The sequence below is a fragment of the Apteryx mantelli genome, chromosome 6 (assembly GCF_036417845.1).
Source record: "Apteryx mantelli isolate bAptMan1 chromosome 6, bAptMan1.hap1, whole genome shotgun sequence".
NCBI classification, from domain to species: Eukaryota; Metazoa; Chordata; class Aves; order Apterygiformes; family Apterygidae; genus Apteryx; species Apteryx mantelli.
This window is the reverse complement of record NC_089983.1, coordinates 8357148-8373433: the sequence shown is the minus strand read 5'-3', so window position 1 is coordinate 8373433 and position 16286 is coordinate 8357148. Positions and strand designations below refer to the sequence as shown.

General features: G+C 43.2%; 1 protein-coding gene across 1 annotated transcript in view; it reads left to right on the top strand.

Annotated features, from left to right (window-relative positions):
• Positions 1 to 12623, top strand: part of IQCA1 (IQ motif containing with AAA domain 1) — a 110457-nt gene extending 97834 nt beyond the window's left edge. The window contains exons 16-19 of the mRNA XM_067298701.1: positions 1088 to 1174; positions 5292 to 5469; positions 8666 to 8904; positions 12071 to 12623. Coding sequence (XP_067154802.1) covers positions 1088 to 1174; positions 5292 to 5469; positions 8666 to 8904; positions 12071 to 12196 — 630 coding nt within the window. The 3' untranslated portion in view covers positions 12197 to 12623. The remainder of the gene's footprint in view (positions 1 to 1087; positions 1175 to 5291; positions 5470 to 8665; positions 8905 to 12070) is intronic.
• The last annotated feature ends 3663 nt before the right edge of the window (positions 12624 to 16286 follow it).

Below are 16286 nucleotides of genomic sequence, written 5' to 3'. Positions count from 1 at the left end.
ACAAGTTCAACAGCCCCCATCTACTATTCCTTTTCCCCTGTTTTCAATCCATTTTTACTGTAGACACACACACACTCATGGTGCTTTTGAAATGCTCCATAAAACTCAACTGCAAGGCTTGCAAGAGATGATCATTACTTTTAATTCTTCTTGCACTGGCTGTCAATCAGACCTTAAGCTTATCATGTATACAACCTATCAATATTGTAAGCTTCCTTCCCAAAAGCAGCAGTTTCAACTGGAGGGAGGGAGGGAGGGGAGAAAAAAAAGAGAAAAAAAAAAGAAGCAGCCCAGAAGACTGCACTGTCATTACCCATCAGCTCCCCAAGCCATCACTTCTGTTGCTGAGCAAAGTAGCACAGCTATGAGAGCAACTGGAAAGCGATTAAAATTTGGCAGCAGAATGTCTAAACCACTGGCGTTTCTATAGCAATAGGGAGAGTGCAAGATGTGAAAAAGCCTGTAGCATTGCTGCCATCCTGCTGTGAACCGGAGGTATAGTGCCTCCGACTTTGGAGCAGGAAAGTCCACTTGTGTAGACCCTCCCCTATAAATTGAGCAGGCTCTATTTTAATTCTTGAGCTGACTCAAGATTAATAGCAAATTATACACTATTCTGTAAACCAGAACATTGAGCATAAGCCTAGTTTGCTTAAAGATTTGTACTGTAATTGCTCATGAAATAGCCCTGTCTTGCCCATCTCCCTGTCTGTTTTGACCTCAGAAAACTGGAGTGGGCTTCTTATGGGCATCCAGTGGTCCATCATTTGCCATTGAACTCTAAGGCCAGGCTTCCTTTTGCAGAATTGCAACTAATTTGGGGTTGGGAATTGAGATAAACATAGGAATCAAAATGGTCCAATTTGGGTTGGGTTCCTAATGTTAGATTCCTAAATAGAAGTGGTTTGATTTGCCAAGACTGCTGAGCAGAGCCAGTGCTATCCATGAATGCTGAGCATTTCTGGAAAAAATAAACCAGGCTAATTTTAACTGCTGAAATATGGATTCAAAAGCATAATTATAGGCACCCAGGTATGAAATTGTAGCCATTTTAATCAACCTTCCTGCATTCTCTGTTTTCTCTTAGGTGGCTAAACAACTGCAGCCTTCAGTCTTGTGGATCGGAGACACAGAAAAAACATTTTATAAAAAAGTGCCGAAGGCTGAAGAAGAGGTGAGTTGCTTTTTTTATTCTTGTGCAGATAATTTCTCATGCTGCATTAGAACTGACACAAAGGAACAGGTGTATTTCTTGGTTTAGCACATACCAGTGTGACCAGACCTGCCAAAGCTTGCTTGATAATAGCTTATCTCACTAACTTTCTTTTTTGAGAGAGTCTTGTGACCTCTTGGGGCTCTTAAGAACTCACATTTCCTTCTTACACACTTATCCTCACTTTATTTAAAAATAGTCCAGTCACTGCTCATCAGTGCACTGAAAAGTAGGAGAGAATAATGGGGAATTTCAAAATATAAGGCAAGAAACTGAAAGTTAAGATGAACTTAAATCGTTCGGCTCTATTAATTTGAGAAATTGGATGGAGCCAAAGCGAACAATAAAGTAACAAGGATAAATTTCCACTGTGAAAACAAAGAGCATATATTGAATAGTTATGTTCACAGATTTTTTTTTTTTTAGGCTCCCAGGAGTCCTCTACATTTCTTCCAATTCCTTTGTCTTTTGTAGCTTCCCCACTAGAAAGAAAATTAAAACACTGCCCAATAGGCACAGCACAACTGCAACTCATACACCACAGCAGCGAGCAGTTCACTTGAAATCCTAATTAGGTTCATGCTGCTTGCAAAATATCTTTTCTGTGGAGCTCCATGTGAAAAATTAAACCTTTCCTCTTAAGTCCGGTGTGTTTAAACTGTGGGATGGACATAGGCCTGTTTTTTGGAAGACCGATGAAGCATCGCCTTGGATTAGGCTGTCATTTCTTTGAGGGTTATATGAGATGGGTGTGCAGTGATTGATGCCCTCTAGTGGTCCAGACACTGCAAGCAAGCAGTTTTCTTGGGCTCAAACCTTGACTGCAGCTACCACCAGGGAGAAAAAAAATAAGACCTTGAACCAAAAATAGCCTGGAATAATCGTGGTCTTTGTCTATTTGCTTTGATAGCAACTGGCAAGGTGTAACTCAGCCCCATCCCCTCCTCAAAGTCCAGAAGAAACTTCTGCCTCTGCTCTTGCATCCCTAGACTCATGGGTATTTAATGGAAGGGCTCCCATATTCCTGGTGGGAGCACACAGCTCCAAGCTTGAAATCCCTCATGTCCCACATAGCTGATGTTCAGAGCCAGATAACATGAAATGAGAAGGACAGCAGTTATAAATGACAATCTGGGGAGTCTTCATTAGGAGCACTCCAAGAAGGCAAGTTCAGCGCTCAGGAGAAGCCTGAGCAAATGGAAGTCACTGCACTCATCCCAGGGTGACATTTCTGGCACCATCACTGAGGATCTGATAAAAAGTCTCAAAAAGCCCACTAGAAAAATGGTCTCTCTTCAGTTCTCCCTAAAGGACACCAAGCAGTCAAATATTAAATCTGTTATGGTAATCCAGTTGCCAAGGATGTTGTGCCAGCAGTTCAGCCACTCACATTTTAAAATAAATATAGGTCACCTTCACAATTCACCCCATTTTTTCCCCTCCAGCTCAGATCCACATGACAGCTGAAATCCTAGCTCGCCTCTTCAACAGCCCCTCTTGCTACTGACATTTCTTTCAAAGTGGAGGCGATATTATTAGCTTTCAGGACATATCCCTGAAATGTGTGCACTGTGGACATACATTTTCAAAAGCATAACAGGAGCTGCTGACACACAAATGCCAGTCTGGCTTAGTAGGCTTAACAAGGCAGCAGAGCATTTAGCTTATCTCTGGTACCGATACAGTCATTTAAAATTCAGAAATAAGATTCCTACAAGCTGAGCAATGAGCACTTCTTGTAACCAACCGTAGGGTCAGTGGAAAATCCGTAGATATCATTTGTCACCAGAAAATGGATGTTCCAAATGCAGGGGGTAAATTAGGACTTATTTTCCTGAGTAAGGGTTGAAATAGGAATCAGACAGTTCTTAAAAAAAACCTTTGCATCTCCCGATAGAGTGAATTTTCCCAGCAGAAGACACACAGTGCAGGTCTGGAAAACAACCAGTCTCACCTGGAGTAACTCTTATTCTCTATTTTTTATATATATATTTACATATATATTTTAAGAGAGATGGGACAACTCCTCTCCCCAGAAACCCAACACAATCTGATAATTCTCTGCTTTCTAGCAAAGCTTGATCTACAAGACATCTTAGAAAACATTTGTGCTTCCTTCCAATACATAAAGAGGTGGGAAGCTCAACGCCTCTGAGCAGCAAGATGTATATAAATCATGAAGAGTAATTCAGTCAGCGTAAAAGGCATGAAAAACAAACAAACAAAAAAAACACATTTCTGTCATTGCTGTGACCAAAACTCCCTGACAGAGCAAAGGTGGCAGAGCTACTTACTATTCCCAAGGCATATTTGTAATAACAGCTTGTTTAATACAGTCTGGTCTGGAGAAGTCAAGCTCATTACCAAAAAATGACTTCAGAAGGCAGAGGCAAAGCTTGGATAAGAACTTGGGAGCTTGCAATTTGAAGTCATGCTTTCAGACAGCAAAGGAGCCCATGCTGTTTAGGGGTGGACAGAGCAACCTCCTTTCTTTCTGGGCAAGAGAAAAGCCAAGATTTCTCCTCTGCCCCAGGGTAAGCCCACCAGCAGTGCATACAGAGCACACTGCACAGGGATCCCGCTCTCCTGGGAGCAACGGGCACACAAGAACAAGGAGGGGGTGAAAAGACAGCAGCTGGCAGTGGCCCACGGCCACAGGAACAGTTCATCCAAGAGCAAGCATGAGCAGGATGTTTTGTCCTGGCAAGCAGCATGCCCATGCTCTGAAGAGGGAACTCAGCCCTGGTGCCAAGACATGCTGAACTCTGTACTATCATAATTAGGCAGTTGGCAATCTTTAAGATGCTCAGTATGACCTTGAAAATAGAAAGAATGAGAAGCCAGACATACTGTAATTAAGACAAATATAACTAGAAAATAACTGGGCAACTCTACCCCAGGACTCTGGGGGTTTTTTTGTTTTTTTGTTTTTTTTTGATTTCCCAGGTGTCCCTTCTTAGTAGCTTTCACTGCAAAGAGCAGAGCTTTTCTTCCTCTTTTCTGTCAATTGTCTGCTACTGCAGGCAACAGGCAAAAATTGGATCACAGGAATTGGACATGCAATGTAGATTCACAGGTGTGTATTATTACCTTTCAATTGAGAAGGTTTGCAGAACATAGTTTCTTCTTTTTTGGCATTAAGAAAGGCCTGCTTTGAATTTCAAGCTAAAGTTTCTCAGGCAGCTGCCTTCTATACAGTAAGAATCACAAGGTGACCTAGAGTATAGGTGTTCAAGTGAGCATGGGTGACTTGGATGTTTAGTCTCAATCATTTCTGAAAAGAGGCTTTCAAGTCATTAGGCTCTTCTGAATACTCTATCCTGTCCTAACCCTGTTATTCAGTTATAGCTTTATTAACAGTAGCTTAACACCACAGCAATCTGATTAACCCTCTCTAACCACTATTCACTTAAGCATTATCAAGCATAACTATCCAATAACAGGTTTTGCATGATCTTCATCTGTTCTGTAAATGGTATCTATAATAAAGTGAAATGGTAAATTATTGAGAAGAACTGAACCCTGAGTTCAAAGAGCTTGTGTTCTCAAATTAGAGCCTCAGCAAGCTGAAATCACAGCAGAAATCAGGGAGCATATTTTCATATTTAAAACACAGTTAGGCATTAGTAGATAATCTCCAAGAGCTGTGAGAATTACAGACGAGGTTACATACCCCAGCAGTTTTTCTATCTGAAAAAATTCATCAGGTGCACAGGTCCAAGCAGTATTTCTCCTCAAGTTCAAAACCAGGAATTACTTCTTTAAATGAGTCATGGCTTCCCTCCTGCTGTTCAATACTGGGACCAGCAGATGCAATAGTGAAAGACAGTAGCACTCAAACCCACAAATGCATAGCAGAAATCAAGAGCCAGCCTGACTTGCAGAAGACAACAGCCTTCTACTTAGGTTGAGCATCTAGCCTGTTTACACTAAATGCAAATAGACAACAAAAAAAGCACAAAATCCTCTTGTATACAGCATCCACTAGGAGTTACTCATGTCTAGAGTTACTTCACCTCATTAAACTGTCAGCATTAATACTAACTTTCCTTCTTGTATTTACATGTATGCTCTGAAGATGGATCCAAAACGACTGAAAGAAATTCTCCCCAAATACCTCGAGGTTTTGAAAGCAGAGGACAGAGTGTTGCTAGTGGGAACCACCAGACGTCCCTTTGATGCTGACCTCAGACCTTTCTGCAAAGTTTACCAAAAAATCATTCTGATCCCTAGGCCTGACTATGCTTCACGATTTGGCAAGTATTTCAAGTCATCCTGATCCTTGCTAGTGCTTAAGATCCAAGCCCATTATGTGGTTATCCTCAGAACTGAACTCAACTCCATTCATACCCCAGGTACATCTCAATTCCTGAAAGTTTAGTTAATACTGATACAGGATCCCCCAAGATCAAATAAAGTGGGAGTGGAGAGAAGGGGGTAATATTGTTTTGCAGCAACTAACATTTCTTCACGAGTTTGTGCTTAGTGTACACTGAATTAGGCCCAAACTTATTTTTCCACTGTATGAATAAGATCCTATTTCAGTGCACATTTTCTCTTCTAAACTTAAAAAAAAAAACAGGGAATCTCAATTTCCATTATACGTAGCCAGTTTCCGGGTCCTAAACAATACATTTCAGGGCTTTTCCATAAACTGAACCATGTCTGGAAGACTGAGTTTTGTCACTATCAAATTCAGTGTTTGTGCTTACGGATCGTAAAGGAAATTAAGAGAGGCATCCAAGATTTTTACTTGTCTAGTCTATCAAATGTTTACAACGATAGACAGGCCCTTGCAAAGTCTGACAAATTTACTGAGTGTCAAATATTGTCTGACAGGCAAAGCTTGTAAGGAGAACTGTATCTTTTATTAGACCAACTGAAATGGCTGGAAAAAAGACAAACTTCCAGACATGCAAGTTTGTCTTGAGATTTGAATCAGCTTGAAGCCTGCCATAGCTATGCACTAAGAAAAAATGCTCCAGATAAGCTTAATAACACAGTGAATTACTGCAAGAAAAACAGTAGTTTGGCCAAGTCCTTCTGAAGTGCCTCGTAGAAGGGCTTTTAGTCCCAAAAGTATAAAAAAAATTTCCTGATCATATCATTTGGTTAATTCTTTTCTGGATGGTAGGGAGTCTGGATGCAATGACTTTCATAAGCAAAAAGGTGGTTTAGGTCCAGTCTAAAGATACGTAGAAAAAAGATTTTAGACTATTCTCAATGGCACCAAACACCTCCAGTTAAGACTCTAAGTGGTGCAATTCTTCCAGCTTGAATATCCCTGTCCATCACCACATCAAGCAAAACAGACTCCCTTTATGCCACTAATCTCTGGTGGATGATGTCTCGGGAGAAAACAATTAAAAAACTACATTTGGTTCAGGGAACTCACTACACGATTGTACCTTGAGTAAAGCAGACAGTATTGCTCCACGTATCCACCTTATTACAAAACCACACAACTGCACTGTGAAGTCCAGTTTTGTACTGCCTTTCAAGGAGGCAGCCAAGGTATTGAGATGATGCATGTTCAGGCAAGCTCAAGACAGGTTTTGACTGCCTAGCACATTGTAAATCTCTCCCACATTCAAAATTTTTCCTAGTGTAGATGGGAAACGGTCTCTGAGCAAGCCAACATGTGTTTCATGTTATAATACAGCTCTGATAAATTGCTAACAGATAAGAGACATGAGCAGGACCTAGAGAAAGGAGGTGATAGCAATTGAATTTAGCTACATTCATTCCTGGGGTTTGAACCATCACATTCTGGGACTCTTACCACTAATTTGGAGCAGAAAAAGAACAAACCAAAGGGACTTCAATTAGTAAACCTCAGAATGCCCCAAAAAGTTAACTCTTGATATTTTAAAGCAGATTAAGCTTGTAGTTTTAGTTCTTTGAGCTAAAGGACAAGCCAGGCACTTGTGGTCTTGAATGGGGCAATGTCAGACTTCCCTGAAATATGATGGAAATATTCCAATACAGGGCACTCAACTACTCACAACAGTTTTCAAGGCCCGACACTCAATTTGAGGGCTTAAGAAACCTGTTTTGACAGAAAAGCCATGAAACAACAAACACTTGCAGCCACAGCACTCAAGCTTTGTCTGTTCACTACAGCCCTCTATTTTGCTACAAACCAATACGTTCCATTCCACGCAGTGCGGGAACAGCAAACATGCAGTGAAAATCACTGATTCAGGAGATTCACTCTCTTATATTAGTTTCCTGCTATTAATCAGCCAGCAGGGCAGTATTTCCTCTTATGCATGACCCTACTGCACCAGAAGCTGCAGCACACACTGTGTGGCTACGCAGAAGAAACATTCACTGTTGCGCACATCCTTTTCTCTATTATGTATCAGTAATTCAGCCAACAGTTACTGAGCACAGTTACAAATCAAGTGGAAGATCCCAATTTGCTTGAGTGAAAAACATAGTACAGAGTTGTCAATAGTTATGGGTACAAGTCCATAGTATCTGCATTACTATCAAAGGAAAACTAAAGCAGGCTTTCTCCGTTACATGCCCCTACATCTAGCAACATTAACTCCCCCCCCCAGCATCTCCATCCTACATATGAGTGTTCAAACACAAGATATTCAAACCACAAAGTCAGGGACCCTTTTTAATCTCTTTATGCAATAGCTCTTCCTCCTTTGTCCAAGTGTTTTGTTTTTCACATAGGACTTTAAAGGAAAGCACTGTGATAGGACATGGAAGTTCTACTAAGCTTCTCTGAGGCAGGGCCTCTCCTTTACAGATGGTAAACAACAAAAATGTTATTATTCCTATTTATTTGGGGGAGCAAAGTCCCAGGTACTTCACAAACATTAAAACACCTTCCACGTCAGAGGTTTGCACCTAAAAAGATACAAACAGGTTCACCATTTGATTAACAAGCAAAGCACCAAGCTTGCAGACATTTACACCTGGCATTTGCGACATGTGCCTGTATAGCTGGAGGCCTTTGGCTTCTAAGCCAAAAATCAAGTCCCCAAAACAGCCTTCAGTTCAGGAGTAACCTGTGGTCAGGGTCACCAAAGTAAAAAACAGGCTGTTAATGTAGATACTTAGCTCTACACATCCAAATGGGAAAATTTTGGACAAGTTCTCTCTCCATGCATACACACAGGCAAATTTAAGTATTTCTTTCCATTTTTATACACATATCCACTTCACATTCTGTGCCCTTAATGACTTTCCAAAAGTACTGACTGGTAGCCAGCAATGGATCACTAATAGTTTAAGAACAGATGTGCCTAAAGGCCCCTATGCTGCAAGTCTATAGATGAAAAAAACACAGCAAATGAGAGATGTTTGAACCTTGGCTTTGCTTACAAGATATCCCCCATTTTCCTTTTTCAATATCAAGATGTAAAAACATTTCTCCTGCTTTCCTTAATGCACGTCTTTGGTGTTCTCTCCTTTTCTGGGTCTTGATAACAGTCTTATGGAAACATATCATCCTGCAGAACGGAGGAATCTTCACCAAAACGCTGAACATAAGCTGCCTAGCAAAGTTATCTGATGGTTTCACCCAGGGACACATCCTCCAGGCAGTGCAAACTGTCCTGAGCAAACGACGCATCCTGCAGATGACTAAGAAGCCACTGACAGCTGTTGAGTTCATGACTGCCCTGGCCAGACAGGACCCCGTGTACAAAGAGGAGGAAGAAACATTTAAGGTGATGCTGAGCTATGTCAACTGGCTGCCTTTTATTGTCCCCTACCTTACTCTTGTCCAGGCACATTTGATCTAGAGACCTGCTAACCCTGCTGATATGGTTGGCACATCACTGTTTCAGTGATGATGTATTGCTCAAAGGCACTGACCACCCATCTCCCACATTTTGGGATGTTTGACAGCCCGGGCTGCTGGAAGTGTCAAGCCAATGGCCATTATTCCAGGCAGCAACGCTGCCCAGGCAACCTGCCTGCTGCACTGTTTCACTCCAAGCTCACCTAGACCACAGTGGCCTCCACACACACAGATAAACCATGTACATGCCCTTGGCACAGTGCATTAGTCCTCTTTCTTTTGGAGCTGCCATGCTTGGCAAGCCTGGCTATATTTGCTTGGAAAAGCAGAAAACAGACTCCTGGGGTCTTCAAAAAAGTGTTTCAGATAGTTCCAAGAACTATTTTAAACAAGAATTTTCTATGATAAAGCTTTTGGGTTTGGGATTTAAAAAAAAAACACACACACACTTCTGCCTCAAGCCCTTCCCCCCAACCTCAGAGCCATAAAAATCCTTAGAGCAAAACCTGGTGCCCTATATCTACCTCAAATGCACATGGATCATTCTGCAAACAGCTACTTTTTCCACACGTAGCTCAGTAACATAATTATTCTTTCTTTCCATGGACCAGGATTATTTTTTATGCAGTGGGTAATTCTGCTTTCACTGTATTGCTTTTGGCTTTGCTAGCAATGGGAAAAGTTTACCAGGCTTAAGTACAGGTCTACAATTTATTTGCTAGAGCAACTTCAGCATAGCTTAGGGACAGCTGAACTAGGCTTGAACTGGCTCGCCTGGATACAACCAGCACAGCTTATCAACACTGACTCTGCAAAAACCCCACACAACGCTCAACTCAGGCTCGTCAAGGCTACTGAACACTAGTGCAGCCGTCACCCCAGGATGGGAGGACAACCTTGCTATGCACCACAGAGAGCCGAAATCAGCCTGCACCTGGGGCCCCGAGGGGGGTAGGGCTTTTGTACTGAAGCTATAGACCCCAAAAAAGCTTTCTCCCCTACCACCACCACCCTCCAGACTTCTACACAAAAACAGTCAAGTTCTCCTGGCTCCAAGGTTTCCTTTTTGTTCTGCTCTTTGAACACCCTCTGGCTTTGAATCCCCACCGCACCTTGCACAATAAAAAGGATGTAGCTTCTAGCAACTTTGTCCAAGTCTTCTTCCACCGCTAGCCTAATGATAGCACATACATTTCCCCCAGTCCCGCTGGATACTTTCCAATTTCCATTTAGAGCCATTTGGCTCACTCAGCACAGGCAGCATTTGTGATATTTGGCAAATTATTTTTCCTCACGCTTCCTATCTAAACCAATATCTTCCCTCAGGGAGCGGCTAATGGTTCAGTGTTGCAGCAAAGACAAAACTCATATCATTCCCAGCTCCAAGCAGTAATCCACTTGTACCCTAAAACACGAGAGCTAGTATTTGGTGCAGCTTTAGCTTGCAAATATTATTCTGCTTCTTATAAATGTGCCCGTTTTACAGCACAAAGTATGTGGGCAGCACTTTGTTCTGAACATTGCTAAAATGATATTGCCCTCACTACCCCACAGCAATCATTAGCATGCATTAATTACAGCCCTTAAGAAAGTATTTCCTTTTATCCATTTTAAATTTGTTTCCCTAAATGTCATGGAAACTAGCCTCAGCACCTGTATTATGAGATAGGGGGAAAAGGACTGTCAAAATGGCCTTTTGCATTATTAACTCCAGTCTCTTCATCTCTTCTCATACAGAAGCCCCTCTCCTTGAGCCTCTAATCATTGTCATTGCTGGACCTTTCCTGTTGCTTTGCTTGATCCTTTCTGAAGTTGCCAAAACTAGGAGCAGGATTCAAAGGGAAGATTAGCACAGTGATGAATCTTTGCTTTCTCTTCCCTGGAAACATGAATCTCCCTGTTTGACATTTATATTCTGCCAGGGTTCCAAAATGAATATAAATAATGCAGAATTTGTGATAATGTGATTTCTTCCATTCAATTTACTCAAATTCCTGCCCCAATTATACATCCACTTTTTCAAAATTCTAAATTATTGCACCAGCATGATTGATACAAATCCTTAAATAGAAATAACGGTAGCCCTAGAGGGGCAAGGGGTGGTCCAGCTAGCACACTAGTTGTGACTGGTACAAAATACTTGGAAGACACAAGAAAAGCCCTACCAAGGGGCTGTGGAGGACGTTTCTCCAACAAGGGAAGGTTTTTAACTCTGGGGCCAGTCACTTACCGTCTTATTGACACCCCCAGTTGAGGTGCAAGCAGATTAGCGATAAACGTAACCTTGTGGTCAGAGGGTGACCAAGAGGAAAGAGATTCTTTCCTGGGGCAGCGCATGGATGAACCCAGCAAAGAGGGCAAGGAAAGGCATTTTTATCAAACATGTCAGCACCCAGTGGCACTGCAATCTCCAGCATAGGCAGGACATTGTCAATACAGCTTTCTGTATGTACCTGTGGGGAAAGACTCGTTCCTACACGTTGCTAAGTTTAAAACACTACCCTCTCCTTCATTTTACATCATTTTAACATGGCCTAGAACTGCCTTGCTGACATTGCAGCCCAGAAGCTTGGCAAGTTTGCAGAGCGACTGTACCAAAATCATTTACAAGTCACAGCGCTGTGAACAGGCATCTGAAAGCAATAAACAGGTTTAATGTTTGGGGTTTGTTTTGTTTCTTAAGTTCTCTCGCTGAAATAAAAAACGTCTGGATTGATTTGCAGAACCGTGAGAAGTATCTGCTCTGTCTCTCGCCACATTTCAGACCAGAGGGAGTTTTGACAAGAGCTGTATACCTCGGAAATAGGGTTGATCGTAGAAGTTTTAACATTTCCATAACTATAGCAACACAAATGGTCTAAGCTAAGCGTTCACGTTAATGAGACACACTTCAAGCAAGCAATTGCTATACCTTTTGTTACAATAATGTTCTCCAGAGATCCGAGGGTTTCATTTCTGTGCCTCCACGAGCCAGCCAGGATTTTAAGACTTTCGTATGGAATGCTCCATTGTACTAATACAGAGTTCCTAAAATGTTCCGTCATGATTTTTTTAGTATTACTAAAACATAGACCTGCTCTTCTATTCTCCAGGCTTGGTACGCCGAGACACCACTGGGTAAAGCACGAATCAAAGCACTGGCAGGGAGCGAGGAAGCAGGAAAAGGAAAGGCAAAAGGAAAAAAGAAAGAAGGAAGCAAAGACAAAAAGAAAAAGTAACTTCCTCAAGAATTTTTCATCTGGCAATACCAGTCACAGCTCCACTTCACTGGAAAAGGGGAGATATTAGCAGAGCAGATGCTTTAGAGGAATGCACCCCAAATTATAGCTCATCCAGGAAAAATTAGTCATTTCTTACTGTATTTTTACTACTGAACTCTTATCTACTATGAACTATTTTTAAAAAGTTAAGACAAGACATCTACATGGCATGTAGCTCTCAAAGGATAAAGAGTTAATGACCACTGATATGCTGAAGCATTATTTATTCTGAGAGAGTTTTTAAGGGGCAGAGGGGCTCATTACTCAGGACTGTAACGTCATCAACTTTTAGGCTATACTCATTTATTTCAGCAAGTAACTCTCCTTAAAAATTGATGTCATGTTAATGTCTTTCATTACTTTAATATCCTATATGCTTTATAAAACTAACTGCTTTATGTATCTAAGTCTAATGCATTACAATCCTCAATAAAATAATTACAGCTATAAAGACTTTTTTTTTTAATTAGGATGGATTATAAGACACTTAATGCAGTCTACCACAAGCTGAATATTTACATAGCCACATGAGGACCAAGCACTGTTTTGCCTTGTGACACATTGTCATGGACGGATTCATGTATGTAGATGTTGGGAGAAAACATTAAAAAGCAGAAGAGCAAGCAGCAATGCGGTCAGGCAGCATTTATTTTGGTGGATGTCCTGAGAATCTATTTGGCAGTGACCAGACAGCTCACGACAGCTTTTGGTACATTTGCTAGTGTTTGAGGTGCAACCTGGTCAACTTTGCCTGCAAAGCAGCAGTTTTGGGGGCAAGGTATTTATAAGGAATGGTTGGAACTGCTCCGAGGCTTTGAGGCATCCTCAGTGACACTGCTGGCACCAGCACCATCCTCATGCCAGTGAAGGACCTCATTCACTGGTATCTCCTACAGACCACACTGAGGACTGGAACCTGGAGCCAAATCCCGATTTTCACCTGACTGCAACATACCTATAGCAACTTGACCCTGAGTAACTCACAATGTATATTTAAGTAGACACATGAGGCACACCATCCCCCAGGAGTCCAAGCGCCTCTATACCTTTGCTATACCCAGGCCAAAAAGCATGGTGGCAAGTGACTTGTAGAAAATGTGCCCTTACCTGGCAGGTAACAGGTCATAGGACAAACTCTGCAGAAAGAAAAGCCCACCCAAAAACTCACTTGAGAAGCTACACTAACAAAGCAGGGTGGGAAGGGGTTTGGACTGAGGGCCTTATGAACACAGCCTCCTACCTCTGAGGAGAAAACCACTGCAAAAAGGTGCTCCTGGAACAGGCAAAGCCTGAGCAAAAGCCCAGAAAGATTCCTATAAGCAACTCACTGTAGAGAAAACAATTTAAGTAATCATATCATTGAGCACAGCAGAGGGAACTGGTTAATAAAGTGCATTTTCCTCCCCCTAAGGGAAGAGGGAAGAAGAGGCTGACACACTAACACAGCACATGGGATAGAGCCACCCAATGCAGGCCTCTTGTGGTCCTCTCTGACCAGCTACTCATGGCTACCTAGTTCAGGGCTCACCCTGGATTTTCACCTCCAAGGCTGCACCTCCAGGCCCACCAAGGGGGTCCAAGGCAGGGGAGAGGAGACACTTCCTAGACCTCCTCTGTGCAAAACCCGAGCTCCGTCTTTGTGCACACAAGTCCTTTGCTCAGGCTCCAGCAGCAATTAGGCTGCTGGAGCCTCCTCGTGAGCTACACAAGGGGACACTGCAAGTAGGACCTGCCAGGCCCCGAATCCAATCGCTCCCAACGAAGCAGCTGCAAAATTTGGCCTTTCTTCATTCTTTCTTTGCAGATGCTTGCTTGCAGCAGGCTGCTGGTTTCACAAATTTGGCAGCTCCAAATTAAAAAAAAAGGAACTCTTCAACTACCCTTGGTGAGAAGAGCCAGGCTGTCAAAGGAGATGGCAGGGTTTGTGTTAAAAACCTCCTAGCCTCTCTCATCTGCAGCAAAACTAATCTGGGTAATTCTGTCCTCAATCTTGCAGACAGAGGAATGCTCCTCTCCACAACGGGTTTGACAGTAGAATATGATGTGATGAAAAGACGGCATTTCGGCTGGATGTAAGCAAGACCATTAAATAATGTCAGGCAGGTTCAATCCAATCTCAGCAGCGCAGAAACACGCCGACTGGCAACGTGCATCTCCAGCAACGCGACTCCGACCCCACGCAGAAAGGGTGCAAGAGTGTTGCCTCAACCTTGCTCCTTCCCAGGTGCACTTAGAGCCAGAGCCTGCAGTTCTCCGGTGTTCACCAGCTTACAGGGGAAAAAACCCACTGGAGCAATTTATCCTCTAGGTGTAGCTCGCAATGACAGGCTGTGCAAATTGCAAAGCTTCCCCCCCTTCCTTCCCTAGGGATTTGGGAGCCGCAGCTGGAATATTCACAGCTTCGCTGGTGCAGGGAGGAAGAAGAGGGGATAAACCAGACAGCCAGCAGATTTGCAGACCTAAAATGGCAGGAAGCAGACAAATTCTGCTGCGTGTAGCTGCCGAGCTCCAGCACCGCTTCGCAGTCCTCTTGCGGAGCAGGGGAAACAAGGAGCAATTTTAATGCTATTTATAATTATTATTACAGAAAGTGCAGCTACTCGAAAATGAAGCTGTTGCATCAAGCAGAGCTAGCGCACAGCAATTTCAGCATCGACGGCTGAACTATGCAATTAAATGGCCCTGGCTGGATCTCCAACATCCATCCCACCACGAGGCTGACAGCACTTGCACGAGCAGCACCACTAGAGGTGTTCTGCCAGGCCTGGATCTTGGCAGAAATAATTGAAAAAAAAAAAAAAAGGGGGGGGATTGGGGCTACATTATGCCCAACCACAGGATAGCGATGTTCTCGCTGCAGCTGCCCGGCATAACGCTCCGACAGCACAGCTATTCAGGAGCAGGTCCCAAACACCGCAGTTTGGGGAAGGAGGAGAACATCCACACCAGCAGAGAGGGTGCCGGGCTGGTTCACCTCCCTCCCGCTGCCGGTGATGGGCGCTAGCACCAGCAAAGTTGAGAAAAGAAGCTGTCACACTCATTTATATATGAAAGTGATCTAGAGAATTATTGGCTAAATTATTTAAATGTCCCATTACTATTAAATTACTGGGCATTCATTGTAAGAACAGTCATAATACAGTAACTAATTTGGTATTAATGTGAATGTCAGCATTTCATTGCAGTTATTTTGTACTTCATCATAAGATAATTTACCAATAAATTAATTGGCTTAATTGCTTCCTACAAACCCAGGAGAACTACATATGACATGACTTTTGAAAAATGTTCACGCTCATTCCCTGTCTTTCCTCTTTAGCCCCAGCGAGCAGAAACCGCCCCGCCGCAAAGCACTCGGGCTCCCAGCATTGGGAAGGAGCCATTGGGAAAGAGGGAGCAAAAGGTGACTTCATTTTCCCAGAGGCAATAAAGTCTTGGCACGCCCCGGCCCTGTGGATTTTAATGTGCTTTAAATATAGCCTCCGAGGCTGGGTGCAATCCTGCGGCTTGGAGCAGGAACCCAGGAGTCGGTGCCAGGGCTTGGGAGCGAGCGGAGAGACCTTTGCAGACTGTCTAACACAGCGCCAGGGGATCGGGCAAGGACGGCCAGCCTAGACCTCGGCATAGATCCAGAAAAATCTCCGGTACCAGTAATCCCAAATCCCCATCACCTGTGCATTAGCCAAAAACCCCAAACCAGGAACTCAGACTACAGCAAACCCAGGTAGGAAAGAAGTTACTAGTCCCCTGCCACAAGGCTCAGCCTCGGTCCCCTTTTGGAGGTCTCAGCAGGGCGAGTGCCACAATCGCACACTTTTCTGTGTTTGGGGTAAATAAGACACTGCCTCAGCTGAGGCGCCTGCAAACTGATTTAAACACCATCTGTTAGCCCAAGAAGCACGAGCAGTTTGCCATAGCGCTTGGAAGAGGCTGCGTAAGAAACCAAAAGCACAGAGAGCCCCGTATCGTGAGGAGTCCAGCAGGAGAGTAAACGCAGCGAGGTCACTCGCAGGCCTGGGAAGTCCATAAGAAAACCTTGCTCATCTCA